Raw genomic sequence first — 19,335 nt, forward strand, 5'->3', positions numbered from 1 at the left:
GTAATTTAATGTTAGGTTTTTTATTTTAATTGTAATTTAGTAGTAATTGGGGTTAATTTAGGGGGTGTTAGGTTTGGGGGTTTAGTAATTAAATTAGTTATTTGCGTTGTGGGGGGTTGGCAGTATAGGGGTTAATATATTAATTAGGGTTATTGCGATGTGGGGGTTTGGCGGTTTAGGGGTTAATAGGTTAATTAGGGTTTTGGGATGTGGGGGGTTGGCGGTTTAGGGGTTAATAGGTTAATTAGGTTTATTGCGATGTGGGGGGTGGGCTGTTTAGGAGTTAATATTTTAATTATGTTGTTTGCGGATTAGGGGTTAATAACTTTATTATTTTGCGATGTGGGAGTTCACGGTTTAGGTGTTTGTTAATATTTTGTGCAGGAGGTTAGGTTATTTTGTTATACTTCATGCAGGCAGTTACGTGTTTTTATTTGTATTTCTTGTGGTCGGTTACGTGTTTATTAGTTATTTTGTGCGGGCGGTTGCATGTTTTTTTTTTTTTTTTTTTTTTTTTTTTTTTAAGGCTTTGGGTTTGCCATCATTCTTTCACCACCCTGCCATCCAGGTGGATTCTTTTGGATGCGCACACAGCCAATATTCTTTTGGCTGCCCCGCGCAGCCAACATTCCTTTGAGGATGCGTCCGCAACTCGCGACAACGAAGGATGCATTACAAGCACGATTATAGTATAGATATACATACATATACATATCTAGACCTTTGTACGTATGTATGTATCTCTATGTTAAAACTTTTTGCAGGCCTTTTTTTCCACTAACACCTAACACGCTATTTCCACCGCCCACAAAGAGCAAAGAAATACCCCAAATCTCCTGCACACTACAGTTAGCGCGCCACTAGTAATCTAACCCTTAATGGTCATAGGAATATTCTTGGAGATATTGAAAAGCAGTTACATTATTTGGATTAAATGCTGTTTTCACACCTTGACTATTTTTTAAATGTGTGATACTTTCCCTGAAGATGGTGTGCTGTGGCCTATGTCTTGGAACGCTATTTTTTGGTGATAAACTATCGTCTGACACATGAACATTATTTTAAACAAAAATTATCTGGGAGTCATAGTCATCTTACAGTCTAAAAAATAGTACAAGTCCAAATTTACCCTGAGCTGAAACTTTCTGTAATGGTTGATAAACATTCCTCATATTTTCCTAAGGAGTGCAGCCCAGATCATTTCAGGACAAATTATATTAGTTTTTAATTAATTTTTTTGTGCTGTCCTCCCCTTAAACAGTTTTAAATTACTCTAAGATTTAGTTCCAGATGCAGCTTTGCCGTTTATTCTATGTAATATTGACCTGTTATTGTAGATTGTACTTGTCACACTTTTATGGGCTATGGTTTGCATCATATTTTTATTTATGTCTGTCTGGATGATATATTCTATGATACTTAGCAGCATATAATGAGTGTAAATATTTTTTATTTTTTTAAAGGATAATGTCATTTTTGAGAGATTATCAAGAGATTCAAAATATATGGAGCAAACCATGAGCCATCTTGAACAATTTGCATCTGAAGGTAAGTTTTCCGTTTCTAGCACCCAAATGTATCATGCGCTTCCAAATGTGTTGCACAAAGTCAGAGGGAAAAAAGTGTCTTTATATAGAACAGGTCAGTAAGTACCACTTTTCTTCATGAGAAATGTTGAATATTTTTAAAAACATGCAGACACATTTTGGGCTCACATGCCCTTAAAGTGAATGTAAATTTTGATGCTGAAGTTCCTGGTTTTTAAAAATTTGATTAAAAACAGGGGCACTTTAATTCATCAAAATTTACATTTCACTCCTGTTGTGAAAAAAACTTACCTTTTAAACTTGACAGCAGCTCCAGCTTCCTCCGGTCGTTGCAAGCCATGTCTGATGTCAGAAATGATTGATAGGTCATTCTCCAATCACAGCTTCCCCCCCCCCCCGGGGGAATCAGTGACTGATTCAAAGTCGTGATTGGAGGAAGCCGGATTCCTCATTTTAGACCCAGGAAGAGGCTTTGGGACGGGCGGAGGAAGCTGGAGCTGCTGTCATGATTAAAAGGTAAGTTTTTTTTCACAACACGAGTGAAATGTAAATTTTGATGTGATTTAAAGTGCCCCTATTTTTAATTGAATTTTTAAAAACTGGGCACTTTAGCATCAAAATTGACATTCACTTTAATCATGCTTAACCACGATTAAGCACATGTGAACCCAAAATGTTGCATGATATGTTCAATTAATAAACATACAACATTTTTCATAAAGACGAGTGATGTTACTTATTGATATCTCAAGGGAGGCTAAGCATTTACATTGTCCCTACGTACATCAAATAACTAACACCTAGATTATGAGTTCTGCGTTAGGGTTAAAAAGCAGCGTTAAGGGGTCCTAATGCTGCTTTTTATCTATCACTGGTATTACGAGTCAGACAGGAAAGGGTCTACCGCTCACTTTTTTTCCGCGACTCGAGGCTACCGCAAATCCCCTTACGTCAATTGCGTATCCTATCTTTTCTATGGGATTTGCCTAATGCTGGTATTACGAGTCTTGGAAGAAGTGAGCGGTAGACCCTCTACCGACAAGACTCCAACCGCAAATAAAAGTCAGTAGTTAAGAGCTTTATGGGCTAACGCCGGAACAGAAAGCTCAACTACAGTGCTACAAAGTACGCTAAACACCCATAAACTACCTATGAACCCCTAAACTGAGGCCTCCCACATCGCAAACCCTATAATAAAATTATTTAACCCCTAATCTTCCGACCGGACATTGCCGCAACCTACATTATAGCTATGAACCCCTAATCTGCTGTCCCTAACATCGCCGACACCTATATTATATTTATTACCCCCTAATCTGCCCCCCCAACGTCGCCGAACCTACCTACACTTATTAACCCCTAATCTGCCGACTGGACATCACCGCCACTATAATAAATGTATTAACCCCTAAACCGCCGCACTCCCTCCTCGCAAACACTATAATAAATTTTATTAACCCCTAATCTGCCCTCCCTAACATTGCCGCCGCCACCTACCTACAATTATTAACCCCTAATCTTCCGCCCCCAACATCGCCGCTACTATAATAAAGTTATTAACCCCTAAACCTAAGGCTAACCCTAACCCTAACACCCCCCTAAGTTAAATATAATTTAAATAAAACTAACTAAATGTACTATAATAAAATAAATTATTCCTATTTAAAACTAAATACTTACCTATAAAATAAACCCTAATATAGCTACAATATAACTAATAGTTACATTGTAGCTATTTTAGGATTTATATTTATTTTACAGACAACTTTGTATTTATTTTAACTAGGTACAATAGCTATTAAATAGTTAATAACTATTTAATAGCTACCTAGTTAAAATAATTACAAAATTACAAAATTACCTGTAAAATAAATCCTAAGTTACAAATACACCTAACACTACACTATCAATAAATAAATTACATAAATTAACTACACTTATCTAAACTAAAATACAATTAAATAAACTAAACTATAATACAAAAAACAAACACTAAATTACAGAAAATAAAAAAATGACAAGAAGTTTAAACTAATTACACCTAATCTAAGCCCCCTAATAAAATAAAAAAGCCCCCCAAAATAATAAAATGCCCTACCCTATCCTAAATTACAAAGTAATCAGCTCTTTTTACCAGCCCTTAAAAGGGCTTTTTGCGGGGCATTGCCCCAAAGTAATCAGCTCTTTTACCTGTAAATAAAAATACAATACCCCCCCCACAACATTATAACCCACCACCCACATGCCCCTACTCTAAAACCCACCGAAACCCCCCCTTAAAAAAAACTAACACTAACCCCCTGAATATCTCCCTACCTTGAGTCGTCTTCACTCAGCCGAGCCGAATTCTTCATCCAAGCGGGGCAGAAGAGGTCCTCTATCCGGTTGAAGTCTTCATCCAAGCGGGGCAGAAGAGGTCTTCCAACCCGATTGAAGTGTTCATCCAAGCGGCATCTTCTATCTTCATCCATCCGGAGCAGAGCGGCAGCATCCTGAAGACCTCCGACGCGGAACATCTATCCTGGCCGACGACTTCCCGACGAATGACGGTTCCTTTAAATGACGTCATCCAAGATGGCGTCCCTTGAATTCCGATTGGCTGATAGGATTCTATCAGCCAATCGGAATTAAGGTAGGAAAAATCTGATTGGCTGATTCAATCAGCCAATCAGATTGAAGTTCAATCTGATTGGCTGATTGGATCAGCCAATCGGATTGAACGTCAATCTAATTGAATCAGCCAATCAGATTTTTCATACCTTAATTCTGATTGGCTGATAGAATCCTATCAGCCAATCAGAATTCGAGGGACGCCATCTTGGATGATGTCATTTAAAAGAACCGTCATTCGTCGGCCAGGATGGATGTTCCGCGTCGGAGGTCTTCAGTATGCTGCCGCTCTGCTCCGGATGGATGAAGATAGAAGATGCTGCTTAGATGAACACTTCAATCGGATGGAAAACCTCTTCTGCCCTGCTTGGATGAAGACTTCAATCGGATGGAGGACCTCTTCTGCCCCTGCTGAGTGAAGACGACTCAAGGTAGGGAAATCTTCAGGGGGGTTAGTGTTAGTTTTTTTTAAGGGGGGTTTGGGTGGGTTTTAGAGTAGGGGTATGTGGATGGTGGGTTGTAATTTTGTGGGGGGTATTGTATTTTTATTTACAGGTAAAAGAGCTGATTACTTTGGGGCAATGCCCCGCAAAAAGCCCTTTTAAGGGCTGGTAAAAGAGCTGATTACTTTGTAATTTAGGATAGGGTAGGCCATTTTATTATTTTGGGGGGCTTTTTTTATTTTATTAGGGGGCTTAGATTAGGTGTAATTAGTTTAAACTACTTGTAATTTTTTTTATTTTCTGTAATTTAGTGTTTGTTTTTTTGTATTATAGTTTAGTTTATTTAATTGTATTTTAGTTTAGATAATTGTAGTTAATTTATTTAATTAATTTATTGATAGTGTAGTATTAGGTGTATTTGTAACTTAGGTTAGGATTTATTTTACATGTAATTTTGTATTTATTTTAACTAGTTAGCTATTAAATAGTTATTAACTATTTAATAGCTATTGTACCTAGTTAAAATAAATACAAAGTTGCCTGTTAAATAAATATAAATCCTAAAATAGCTACAATGTAACTATTAGTTATATTGTAGCTATATTAGGGTTTATTTTATAGGTAAGTATTTAGTTTTAAATAGGAATAATTTTTTTCATCATAGTAAATTTAGTTTGTTTAATTTAAATTATATTTAACTTAGGGGGGGTGTTAGGGTTAGGGTTAGACTTAGGTTTAGGGGTTAATAATTTTATTATAGTAGCGGCGACATTGGGGGCGGGAGATTAGGGGTTAATAATTGTAGGTAGGTGGCGGCGATGTTAGGGAGGGCAGATTAGGGGTTAATCAAATTTATTATAGTGTTTGCGAGGTGGGAGTGCGGCGGTTTAGGGGTTAATACATTTATTATAGTGGCGGCGATGTCCGGTCGGCAGATATGGGGTTAATAAGTGTAGGTAGGTGGTGGCGACGTTGGGGGGGGCAGATTAGGGATTAATAAATATAATATAGGTGTCAGCGATGTTAGGGGCAGCAGATTAAGGGTTCATAGCTATAATGTAGGTTACGGCGGTATCCGGAGCGGCAGATTAGGGGTTAATAATATAATGTAGGTGTCAGCGATAGCGGGGGGCGGCAGATTAGGGGTGTTTAGACTCGGGGTTCATGTTAGGGTGTTAGGTGTAGACTGTAGAGTGTTTCACCATCGGAAACAATAGGACTGCGTTAGGAGCTGAACGCTGCTTTTTTGCAGGTGTTAGGTTTTTTTTCAGCCAGCTCAGCCCCATTGTATCCTATGGGGATATCGTGCACGAGCACGTTTTTACAGCTTACAGCTACTGTAGGCAACGCTGGTGTTGAGAGTTGAAGTGGAGCTAAATTTGGCTCAACGCTCCCTTTTCTGAGGCTAACGCAGCCATTCAGACAACTCATAATACCAGCGTTGGCTTAAGGGTGCGCTGGAAAAAAAAGGCTTGTTAGCACCGCAGGTCTTTACCGACAAAACTCGTAATCTAGGCGTTAGGAAGGTGCAGTCTTCATTCATATAGAACAGGTCATTACTTTCATGATAATCATGTTAATGTTATATTGCATTACATATCAAAATATTTCAGCCATTTTTTACAGTTAGGGGGTTTAAAGTGAAGGTCAATTTTCATCAATGAGTGCCCGGTTTTTAAAAATACTTTTAAAAACAGGGGCACTTTCATTGATGAAAATTAACATTGCACTGGATTTGAAGAAATACTTAACTTTTACTCCTGCAAAGCCGGATCGATGATCCCCCTCCTTCTTCTTCCTGCTGTACAACCACAGCAATGACGAAACTGGCTTCCTCCAATCACAGCCGGGCATCACAAGCTGTACGCTCTGGGGTGCAAGCTCTGATTGGAGGAAGCCGGTTTTGTCATTTCTGACATCAGTACAGAGGAACTGAGGCTGAGATCGGTGATCCGGGTTTGCAGAAGTAAAAAGGTAAGAATTTCTACAAATCCAGTGCAATGTAAATTTTCATCAATGAAAGTGCCTCTGTTTTTAAAAATAGTATTAAAAATATTTTTAAAAACCAGGCACTCATTGATGAAAATTGACCTTCACTTTAAGAAAGTGATAACATGGACTAACCACATGTAATTCTACAGAACTTACTCATCATAACAATGTGACAATGTAGATTTTTATGAAAAAAAAGTTACAGATCATCTTATTTTTCTCATCTTTGACTTTTGTTTGTGTTGGAAAAGTGCCTGCTTTCTACCCTTTTCTGTCCTATATGGCAAACTGTTACAGCAAAAACAAACAATACTTTCTTCATCAATACTTCTTAAAGGAACAGGAATTGTCTTAGTTTTCTTTGTATCCTTTGTTGAAGAGCTGGTAGGTAGGCTCAGGAGTTTGGACATGCCTGGAGTACTATATGTCAGCAGTTTTGCAAGAATTATCTTAACAATCTTAATGTAGCGTCCAGACCCCAGACACCCGGACACTACTTACCTAGGTATGCTCTTCAACAAAGAAATAACATGAAAATTAAGTAATTTTGGTAATAGATGTAAATTGGATACTTTTTAAAATGTTATGTAACTTTTTAAAAATATCATTATTTCTATTTTTTTTTAACTGAATGACACAATTTATTAAATTACCCATCAAAATGAGAATTTTATATTGTGAAATTCAGTTTGGATAGATATATTAGACAGTTCATTCTATGGGGTCTATTTATGAAGCAGCGAATGCTGCTTCCTACCCGCTCTGCTTCAGTTCCGACTGAAGAGGAAGTTAAGAAGCAGCGGTCCTAAGACCGCTGCTCCTTTACTTGTCCCCACCTCTGAGGTGGCGGACAGCAATCAGCCCGATCCAATACGATCGGGTTGATTGACACCCCCTGCTAGCGGGCGATTGGCCGCGTAACCTGCAGGGGGCGGCATTGCACCAGCAGTTCACAAGAACTGCTGGTGCAATGATAAATGCCGACAGCGTATTCTGTCGGCATTTATCGATGTGCAGCGGACATTATCCGCTATGTCGGATTATGTCTGTTCGCACCTACATAAATAGACCCCTATTACTCCACTTTACCAAAGCATGAGAGCCTGTCCACAAGTTAATAGAAATGTTCCTAATAATAAAATCAAATTTGGTGAAGGTTTTCAGATTTTGATATTATGCCTCTGACGTGAAATATTAATTTTAATAAATAACTGTTTACAATAGAAACGGGACTATTTCTTTCCCCTTAAGAATTACAAATAATTACCTAACATAATATCCATATTTTTATATATAAATAAACATAGCCATATCACAAAAAAACTCTATGATTCTAAAAGATTTAGTGGTGTCCATTTCTCCATAAATGAACGTGGAAACGCCATAATCGTGTAATTATGTTAGACTATCTGCTATACATTCCATGCTGAATCATAAGAATTTGACCTTTTGCAGTGGCACAAAGAGGTTTTAGATTTTTTTTTCATTTGAGTAAATTATGTAATGTAATATTGCTATATAAATACAGTCATGAAAATAAAGGGACATTCTAGCCAACATTTAAATATGAATGAAAATATCACTTGTGTTTGTAAAATTGTTTCCTTAAAAAATGATATCAGGTTTTTATGATAATGTGCATATGCATCCAATACTAGCACATATTTCAACTGTTGATATTGTCTCAATCTTTTAAAGGGACATTTGAGACAAAATTGAATGAGTGCATTTTAATGGAAGCATTTTTGCAATACCCTAATGCAGGGCTTTTTTTGGGGGGGTACTCACCGGTACCACCATCTCAGCCATCTCATAACAGGTAATATTTGTAATCATCATGTAAATACTCTAGTTTTCACAAGAGGGGGCTCCAAAATGTATCAAGCATTGTAAATAACTTTGTCCCTTTGCTTTTCTAATAGTAACTGAGCACAATATAGCAATCAATGAGTACTGGCGCCTTTTTTTTATTTAACCAAAAAAGCACTGCTCTTATGTAAGCAAACATTTTTTTCTAGTAAAAGTTATCTCTGTTTCAGTGAGAGCTGTGCACAAGCATGTGTAGCATATCTAGAACTCCGTGCAGCAGCATTTTACACAATGGCCCCTATTTATCAAGGTCTGGTGGACCTGATCCGACAGTGCGGATTAGGTCCACCAGACCTCGCTGAATACGGCGAGCAATACGCTCGCCATATTCAGCATTGCACCAAGAGCTGCTGGTGTAGCGCCGCCCCCTACAGACTCACGGCCAATTGGCCGCCAGCATGGGGGTGTCAATCAACCTGATCGTACTCGATCGGGTTGATTTCCGGCGATGTCTGTCCGCCTGCTCAGAGCAGGCGGACAGGTTATGGAGCAACGGTCTTTGTGACTGCTGCTTCATAACTGCTGTTTCTGACGAGTCTGCAGGCTCGCCAGAAACACGGGCTCCGTTGGGAGCTTGATAAATATGCCCCAGTGTGTTTGCACAGAGTGCTGACAGTGCATTGTATCATGTTGGAAATGACTCAGTTTACATGATACAAGACACCACTGGTTAACCCAGTGTTTCCATCAAGCGTGAGTTTATAACATTTGTTGTATAAAATAGAATATATATAAAAGAAGCTATTCCATTTAATACTTCTGCATGAATATGTATTAGCAATACAATTGTGCATTCTGTGTTTCTTGTTTTTAGGTTTAAGGACATTATGCATTGCGTATGTAGACCTGGTAGAGTCACAATATCTGGAATGGCTGAAGGTGTATAATGAAGCCAGTGTGACCCTGAAAGACAGAACACAAAAACTGGAGGAATGCTATGAAATTATTGAAAAGGTCAGTTTAGGTTGAAAGCGCTAGTGCTCTAGGCCGGAAGCAAATGTTTGAAACAGATGTGAAGAAATAGGCAAAAGTATGCTAATAGCTATAGTTTTTTTTTCTTATACGTTACAAAGGTTTAGAATTTAGAATTATGTTGCACATTTATTGGTTAAAACTGTTTTTAAAGGGACAGTAAAGTAAAAATTAAACTTTAATGACTCAGATATAGCATGCAGTTTTAAACAAATTCCCCCTTTATATCTGTTACATTTGCTTTGATCTTTTGGTTTCCTTTATTGAAGAGCACACCGAGGTAGGATCGGGAACAGCAATGAACTGCTAGCTGGTGATTCGTGACTGCACCCATATTTCTCTAACTCCAGTAGTGCATTTCTACTCCTAAGCCTACTCTTTAACAAAGGATGCCAAGAGAATGATACACATTTGGAAACATAAGTAATTAGGAAACCTATTTAAAATTGCATGCTCTATCTAAACCATGTTAGTTTAATTATGACTTTGCTGTCTCTTTAAAGGGACACTGAACCCACATTTTTTCTTTTGTAATTCAAAAAGAGCATGCAATTTTAAGCAACTTTCTAATTTACCCCTATTATCAATTTTTCTTCGTTCTCTTGCTATCATTATTTGAAAAAGAAGGCATCTAAGCGGTTTTTTTTTATTCAGTACTCTGGACAGCACTATTTTATTGGTGGATGAATTTATCCACCAATCAGCAAGGACAACCCAGGTTGTTCACCAAAAATGGGCCGGCATCTAAACTTACATTCTTGCATTTCAAATAAAGATACCAAAAGAATGAAGAAAATTTGATAATAGGAATAAATTAGAAAGTTGCTTAAAATGTTATGCTCAATCTGAATCACGAAAGAAAATGTTTGGGTACAGTGTCCCTTTAACTGCTTTAATGTATCTATTGATCTTGTGGAGGACTGGAGCCCACAGGGGTGCAGTGAATCACTCACAGGATCTGATAAACATGGATAAAACCTTATACTCTGTATTAGGTCACTCCTTGATGCTAACCAGAGCCATCGATCCCTTTGCTGTCTGACATTCATATTCATATGACCCTCTATGTCACGTCTCCTTTGTTTACCTTATAGTCCCTCTCCCATCCCCTCCTTATTCTCTACATTCTGTATTATCCATGGCTGCAGATCAAATGGGTTTCATCACTGTTGTTCTGTTGTTAATTTCTGTTCATGAAACTGATTATGCTGTTATTGATGATGTGCACATGAGTAGAGTATAATGAATTATCAGTAAATATCAGTTAATTCATGTGTAGTGTGGATTGAAGAATTTTATGAATAATGTATGTTAATATATTTAATATTCTTGGCCTAATATACGGCTAGATTTAGAGTTTGGCGTTAGCCGTCAAAACCAGCGTTAGAGGGTCCTAACGCTGGTTTTGGGGTACCGCTGGTATTTAGAGTCAGTCAGGAAAGGGTCTAACGCTCACTTTGCAGCCGCAACTTTTCCATACCGCAGATCCCCTTAAGTCAATTGCGTATCCTATCTTTTCAATGGGATCTTTCTAACGCTGGTATTTAGAGTCATGGCTGAAGTGAGCTTTAGAAATCTAACGACAAAACTCCAGCCGCAGAGAAAAGCCAGGAGTTAAGAGCTTTCTGGGCTAACGCCGGTTCATAAAGCTCTTAACTACTGTGCTCTAAAGTACACTAACACCCATAAACTACCTATGTACCCCTAAACCGAGGTCCCCCCACATCGCCGCCACTCTATTAAAATTTTCTAACCCCTAATCTGCCAATTGCACACCGCCCCCACCTACATTATCCCTATGTACCCTAATCTGCTGCCCCTAACACCGCCGACCCCTATATTATATTTATTAACCCCTAATCTGCCGCCCCCAACGTCGCCTCCACCTACCTACAATTATTAACCCCTAATCTGCCGACCGGACCTCACCGCTACTCTAATAAATGTATTAACCCCTAAAGCTAAGTCTAACCCTAACACTAACACCCCCCTAAGTTAAATATAATTTAAATCTAACGAAATAAATTAACTTTTATTAAATAAATTATTCCTATTTAAAGCTAAATACTTACCTGTAAAATAAATCCTAATATAGCTACAATATAAATTATAATTATATTGTAGCTATTTTAGGATTAATATTTATTTTACAGGCAACTTTGTATTTATTTTAACCAGGTACAATAACTATTAAATAGTTAATAACTATTTAATAGTTACCTAGTTAAAATAATTACAAAATTACCTGTAAAATAAATCCTAACATAAGTTACAATTAAACCTAACACTACACTATCAATAAATTAATTAAATAACTTACCTACAATTATCTACAATTAAACCTAACACTACACTATCAATAAATTAATTAAATACAATACCTACAAATAAATACAATTAAATAAACTAACTAAAGTACAAAAAATAAAAAAGAACTAAGTTACAAAAAATAAAAAAATATTTACAAACATAATAAAAATATTACAACAATTTTAAACTAATTACACCTACTCTAAGCCCCCTAATAAAATAACAAAGCCCCCCAAAATAAAAAAATGCCCTACCCTATTCTAAAATACAAATAGAAAAGCTCTTTTACCTTACCAGCCCTTAAAAGGGCCTTTTGCGGGGCATGCCCGAAAGAATTCAGCTCTTTTGCCTGTAAAAAAAAACATACAATACCCCCCCCAACATTACAACCCACCACCCACATACCCCTAATCTAACCCAAACCCCCCTTAAATAAACCTAACACTAAGCCCCTGAAGATCTTCCTACCTTATCTTCACCACGCCGGGTAACACCGATCAGTCCAGGCTCCGAAGTCTTCATCCAAGCCCAAGCGGGGGCTGAAGACGTCCATCCTCCGGCTGAAGTCTTGATCCAAGCGGCGGCTGAAGAGGTCCATCATCGGGGCTGAAGTCTTCATCCTATCCGGGCAGAAGAGGAGATCCGGACCGGTAGACATCTTCATCCAAGCGGCATCTTCTATCTTCTTCCATCCGACGACGAGCGGCTCCATCTTCAAGACCTCCGGCGCGGATCCATCCTCTTCTTCCGACGTCCTAACACAGAATGAAGGTTCCTTTAAGGGACGTCATCCAAGATGACGTCCCTCGAATTCCGATTGGCTGATTGGATTCTATCAGCCAATCGGAATTAAGGTAGGAAAATTCTGATTGGCTGATGGAATCAGCCAATCAGATTCAATTTCAATCCGATTGGCTGATCCAATCAGCCAATCAGATTGAGCTCGCATTCTATTGGCTGTTCCGATCAGCCAATAGAATGCAAGCTCAATTTCATTGGCTGATCCAATCAGCCAATCGGATTGAACTTGAATTTGATTGTCTGATTCCATCTGCCAATCAGAATTTTCCTACCTTAATTCCGATTGGCTGATAGAATCCTATCAGTCAATCGGAATTCGAGGGACGCCATCTTGGATGACGTCCCTTAAAGGAACCTTCATTCTGTGCTAGGACGTCGGAAGAAGAGGATGGATCCGCGCCGGAGGTCTTGAAGATGGAGCCGCTCGTCGACGGATGGAAGAAGATAGAAGATGCCGCTTGGATGAAGATGTCTACCGGTCCGGATCTCCTCTTCTGCCCGGATAGGATGAAGACTTCAGCCCCGATGATGGACCTCTTCAGCCGCCGCTTGGATCAAGACTTCAGCCGGAGGATGGACGTCTTCAGCCCCCGCTTGGGCTTGGATGAAGACTTCGGAGACTGGACTGATCGGTGATACCCGGCGTGGTGAAGATAAGGTAGGAAGATCTTCAGGGGCTTAGTGTTAGGTTTATTTAAGGGGGGTTTGGGTTAGATTAGGGGTATGTGGGTGGTGGGTTGTAATGTTGGGGGGGTATTGTATGTTTTTTTTTACAGGCAAAAGAGCTGAATTATTTGGGGCATGCCCCGCAAAAGGCCCTTTTAAGGGCTGGTAAGGTAAAAGAGCTTTTCTATTTGTATTTTAGAATAGGGTAGGGCATTTTTTTATTTTGGGGGGCTTTGTTATTTTGTTAGGGGGCTTAGAGTAGGTGTAATTAGCTTAAAATTGTTGTAATAGTTTTATAATGTTTGTAAATATTTTTTTATTTTTTGTAACTTAGTTCTTTTTTTATTTTTTGTACTTTAGTTAGTTTATTTAATTGTATTTATTTGTAGGTATTGTATTTAATTAATTTACTGATAGTGTAGTGTTAGGTTTAATTGTAGATAATTGTAGGTATTTTATTTAATTAATTTATTGATAGTGTAGTGTTAGGTTTAATTGTAACTTAGGTTAGGATTTATTTTACAGGTAATTTTGTAATTATTTTAACTAGGTAACTATTAAATAGTTATTAACTATTTAATAGCTATTGTACCTGGTTAAAATAAATACAAAGTTGCCTGTAAAATAAATATTAATCCTAAAATAGCTACAATATAATTATAATTTATATTGTAGCTATATTAGGATTTATTTTACAGGTAAGTATTTAGCTTTAAATAGGAATCATTTATTTAATAAGAGTTAATTTATTTCGTTAGATTTAAATTATATTTAACTTAGGGGGGGGGTATTAGTGTTATGGTTAGATTTAGCTTTAGGGATTAATACATTTATTAGAGTAGCGGTGAGGTCCGGTCGGCAGATTAGGGGTTAATAATTGTAGGTAGGTGGAGGCGACGTTGGGGGCGGCAGATTAGGGGTTAATAAAAGACAAAACAAAAGACAAACAATTTAGAGGACCAAAATCAGCATGGTTTTACTTCAGGGAGATCATGTCAGACTAATCTAATTGACTTCTTTGATTATGTAACAAAAGTATTAGACAAGGGAGGAGCAGTTGATGTAGCATATCTAGATTTCAGCAAAGCATTTGACACCGTCCCACACAATAAACTTATTCACAAACTATATCTCCTTGGTCTAGATTCAAAAATTGTAAACTGGGTGGAATGCTGGCTTAAGGACAGAAAACAAAGTGTCTTAGTAAATGGAGTTCATTCAGCAGAGGGGGCTGTTACTAGTGGTGTTCCTCAGGGGTCAGTTCTGGGGCCTGTTTTGTTTAACATATTTATCTGCGATATCAGCAAAGGGCTACAGGGGAAAGTATGTCTCTTTGCAGATGATACAAAAATTTGCAACAGAGTGGATGTTCCAGGGGGGGTAGACAAAATGAGAAGTGATATACAACAATTGGAGGATTGGACAAACGACTGGGATCTAAAGTTTAACACAGCAAAGTGTAAAATAATGCATTTAGGGAAGAAAAATCCAAATGTTAATTACAGACTCAATGACACTTTACTGACTGTTACAGACGAGGAACAGGACTTGGGAATTATTATTTCAGATGATTTAAAACTTAGTAAACAATGTAGTAATTTAGCGAGTAAGGCTAGCAGAATGCTTGGATGTATTGGTAGAGGTATTTGCAGCAGAAATAGTAAGGTTTTTATGCCACTTTATAGATCATTAATTAGGCCTCATCTTGAGTATTGTGTGCAGTTCTGGAGGCCATATCTTCAGAAGGATATTAACAAACTTGAATCTGTGCAAAGGAGGGCTACCAAAATGGTACATGGTCTAAAAAATAAAACTTACCAGGATAGGCTCAATGACCTAAATATGTATAGCTTAGAGGAGAGAAGGGAAAGAGGTGATATGATAGCAACTTTCAAGTACATTAAAGGGTTTAGTAAAACTGAGGCTGTGGGTATTTTACATAAAATGGAAAATTTAAGAACAAGGGGTCATGAGCTCAAGCTAAAGGGTAGTAGATTCAGGAGTAATTTGAGGAAGCACTTCTTTACAGAAAGAGTGATTGATTTATGGAATAAACTTCCTCAAGAGGTAGTAGCAACAAACACTGTGGGGGACTTTAAAAATGCATGGGACAAGCATAGGGCTATCCTACGAACTAGATAAGTTTATACTGTTAGGTAAGGTCGGGCAGACTTGCTGGGCCTATGGCTCTTATCTGCCGTCAATATCTATGTTTCTATGTTTCTATGTTTCTATATAATATAGGGGTCGGCGGTGTTAGGGGCAGCAGATTAGGGGTACATAGGGATAATGTAGGTTGCGGCGGTGTACGGAGCGGCAGATTAGGGGTTAAAAAATATGCAGGTGTCAGTGATATCGGGGGCGGCAGATTAGGGGTTAATAAGTGTAAGGTTAGGGGTGTTTAGACTCAGGGTTCATGTTTGGGTGTTAGGTGCAGACTTAGGAAGTGTTTCCCCATAGGAAATAATGGGGCTGCGTTTTTTTCAGCTCAAACTGCCCCATTGTTTCCTATGGGGGAATTGTGCACAAGCACGTTTTTGAAGCTGGCCGCGTCCGTAAGCACCGCTGGTATTGAGAGTTGCAGTGGCGGTAAATTATGTTCTACGCTCCTTTTTTGGAGCCTAACGCAGCCCTTCTGTGAACTCTAAATACCAGCGGTATTTAAAAGTTGCGGGGGGAAAAAAGCCAGCATTAGCTACGCGGGTCGTTACCAACAAAACTCTAAATCTAGCCGTTAGTGTCACAGCTTTCTCTAGATATTGGGGTGTCAATCAGCCCGATCGTAAATTATCGGGTGGATTGATGTCCGCAGCCTCAGAGCAGGCGGACCAGTTATGGAGCAGCAGAAACAGCGGCATCAAGCTCCGTTTGGAGCTTGATAATTCGGCCCCATTAACTCAATAATGCCCAGCTTTGCTAATCTAATATTAGTAGTCAGGAGTATTTTCCATGTGTAAATAGTACTGGCATGGGTTTTATGGGATTCTGTCTTTAAAGGCACTTATTAAAGCGTTAAAGGGTAATGAAAGTCAAAATTTAACTTATAGCACGTATGCCCCTTCTAATTGGCTATCTAGATGCGTTCAGATACCAACTAACAGTACATTGCTTCTCTGGAGCTGACTTTAAAGGGCAATAATAGTCTAAGAAATACATGATCTATGTCAGAGAATGTCATTTTAAAACTATTGACTCTGCACTATTGTGTAATTAACCCCCGCAAATGGGGTTAAACGCACAGTAAAAATACTGCTTGGTACTCGCAGAGCACTTCTGGTCCAGAGCGGAAAATGCAGCTGATCCAATCATCAGCACTAGTTCCACACCTTAGTCATGTGACTAGTGCTCCTGATTGGATCATTGACATTTTCCGCACAGGACAAGCGAGTACCAACCAGTATTTCTACTGTGTGTTTAACCCCTTTATGAGGTCTAGGGTCAATAGTCTTTTAAAATTACATGTTCAGATTACCTGCTCAGATTAGAGCATGAAGTGTTTTGACTATAATGGCTTTTTTAAGACCTTTTTTTCCAGGGGTTCAACACATAGTTCTATGTAAGCAATAGTTTAATAATAATAATAATAAAAAAAAATCAACAGCACATTACTGCACGTTCTTTTTACCCTTTTATGTCCCTTTAAGATAGGTTGAGAGCTTTAAAGGATTATCAAAATGCTAACGTCTAGTGTTGAATTTTATTTATTTATTTATTTTTAAAGGGACATAATACTCTAAATGCTAAATCACTTGAAACTGATGCAGTATAACTGTAAAAAGCTGACAGGAAAATATCACATGAGCATCTCTGGTGAAATAATATGAGAGTTCACGAGGCTCATCCTTTCAGCTGTCCCAGGACAGACACACTAAAATGCTGCTTAGAAATCCTTTACAATGGGACGTGGCTACTGAGGAACTTTTGAGGTAAAATATCTTTTTTTTTTTTTACATAGAGATGTTCAGGTGATATTTTCTAGTCAGCTTTTTACAACTATGCTGCATCACTTTCAAGTGTTTAAACATTTGGGTATTATGGCCCTTTAAATCTTTATTGGCAAAAAATAAAAGAAGCCTGATTGGTGGTTTTAAAATATTTGCATCACACCAGGTCATCCAGTGCCACTGCATAAAAGGAAGTAAAAATACACTTTGCACCAACATCACGATCTACATATTTTTAAGATTTTCATTTTTAGCATTTTCTTATTCATTTAATTATAAAATTGACAACAAAAACAAAATAATATACCCCTGCACTTCTATTGGTAAATATGTCATTATGTTTAAATCAACAAAACAAACTTGTTTGCATTAACAATATATATATATTTGTTCCCCAGAATTTAATGCTTCTTGGTGCAACAGCGATAGAAGATCGTCTGCAGGGAGGAGTTCCAGAAACAATTGCAACACTAATGAAAGCTGAGATTAAAATATGGGTCCTAACTGGCGATAAGCAGGAAACTGCTGTCAACATAGGTAACAAATTACATTTCATATTCAGCAAGAGGCAGTGGGGGAAAGTGAACGTGTGTTTTGCATAAATGAATGAATGTTTTCATACTAATGAATATAATTGCCATTATAATTACAATGTGATTCTGTAGAAATATGGCTTCTTAAATTATGTATGAACCCAGCATCTGAATAAGTGATCACAATTTTAATTTGTAGGTACAGAAGTCATCTTAGTGCATTTGTTTTAAAAGATTTGGCAGATTAATGGGATTGTCTTTTAGTACAAGAAGTAAATTCGAGATATGTTTAAAGGGACATAAAACCCATTTTTTTGCACATTTCAGATAGAGGGGCATATTTATCAAAGTGCGAGCATACGCTGTCGGCATGTATCATTGCACAAGCAGTTCACCAGAACTGCTTGTGCAATACTGCCCCCTGAAGGGGGTGTCAATCAACCCGATCGTATTCGATCTGGTTGAGTTCTGTTCGCCGCCTCAGAGCAGACGGACAAGTTATGGACCGCTGCTTCATAACTTCTCTTTCCAGCGAGCCTGAAGGCTTGCCAGAAACAAGGGGCATCAAGCTCCATTCGGAGCCAGAAAATTCGGCCCGGAGTGTGCAAAATTTTAACTACTTTCTAATTTACTCTCTTGGTATCCATTGTTAAGCTCAGAAGCGTGCAAGTGTGTTTCGCTCTATATGGCAAGTTATTTACAGGAATGTTACCCATTTGCCGGAGCACTAGATGGCAGCACTATTTCCTGACATGGAGTGCTCCAGACATGTGCACGTAACCTACCTAGGTATCACTTTAAAAACAAAATACCATGAGAAAGAAGCACTGGTGATAATAGATGTAAAAATTGAATGCAAAAGGCAAATTTGGGATTTATTATAGTGACATAACATAAAAAAAAAGAAGACAACATACTACAGTGTGTTAGAGCATTATATTATTGCACTATTACTTGTATAAAACCATGTGTTAACCGCTGCAAACTTAGCTCTAGATTAGCAACTACTGGAGCCTAGCATATGTAGCATATGGTGAGCTAATGAGAAAACTGTAGTGCCCTGATGTTCCTGAGCCTACCTAGTTATGCTTTTCAACAAGAAAATACCAAGGGAATAAAGAAAATTGAAAAAGCTTTTAAAATGGCACGTTCTTTCTGATATGATCGTTACAGTCTAATTGGGACTTTCTTGTCCCTTTATCATAGTAACATAGTACATGAGGTTGAAAAAGACAGAAGTACATTAACTAAAAGCTCCAATTGTAGAGTAAAAGCTCCAATTGAGCTTGCATTTAGCAAATTTAAAAATGTGACCTATTTTACACCATCAATCATATCCCTGAACTTTGTTTCTAGCCAGAAATGTATCTAAGGTATTGGCACTACCTCCTTAGGTAATGAGTTCCACAATTTGATTGCTCTTTCCGTGAAATCGTTTACATTGCTAGAGTTTAAATCTCCTTTCCTACAGCCTTAAATTGTGACCTCTTGTCATAAATAATTTTCTTGGAATAAACCAAGCTTCTGCCATCTCTGTATAAGCCTTGATTATATGTATAATATCACCTCTCAAGCACCATTTTTCTAGAGAAAACAGACCCAGTTTGGCTAACCTCTCCTCATTGCTTACATTCTCTATCCCCCTTGG

General features: G+C 38.0%; 1 protein-coding gene across 1 annotated transcript in view; it reads left to right on the forward strand.

Annotated features, from left to right (window-relative positions):
• Positions 1–19,335, forward strand: part of ATP8A2 (ATPase phospholipid transporting 8A2) — a 1,256,305-nt gene that overhangs the window by 206,946 nt on the left and 1,030,024 nt on the right. Inside the window, exons 19-21 of the mRNA XM_053705572.1 lie at positions 1,464–1,548; positions 9,276–9,415; positions 17,553–17,691. Of these exons, the coding sequence (XP_053561547.1) occupies positions 1,464–1,548; positions 9,276–9,415; positions 17,553–17,691 (364 nt within the window). The remainder of the gene's footprint in view (positions 1–1,463; positions 1,549–9,275; positions 9,416–17,552; positions 17,692–19,335) is intronic.

This window comes from Bombina bombina, chromosome 3, assembly GCF_027579735.1.
Source record: "Bombina bombina isolate aBomBom1 chromosome 3, aBomBom1.pri, whole genome shotgun sequence".
Taxonomy (NCBI): Eukaryota; Metazoa; Chordata; class Amphibia; order Anura; family Bombinatoridae; genus Bombina; species Bombina bombina.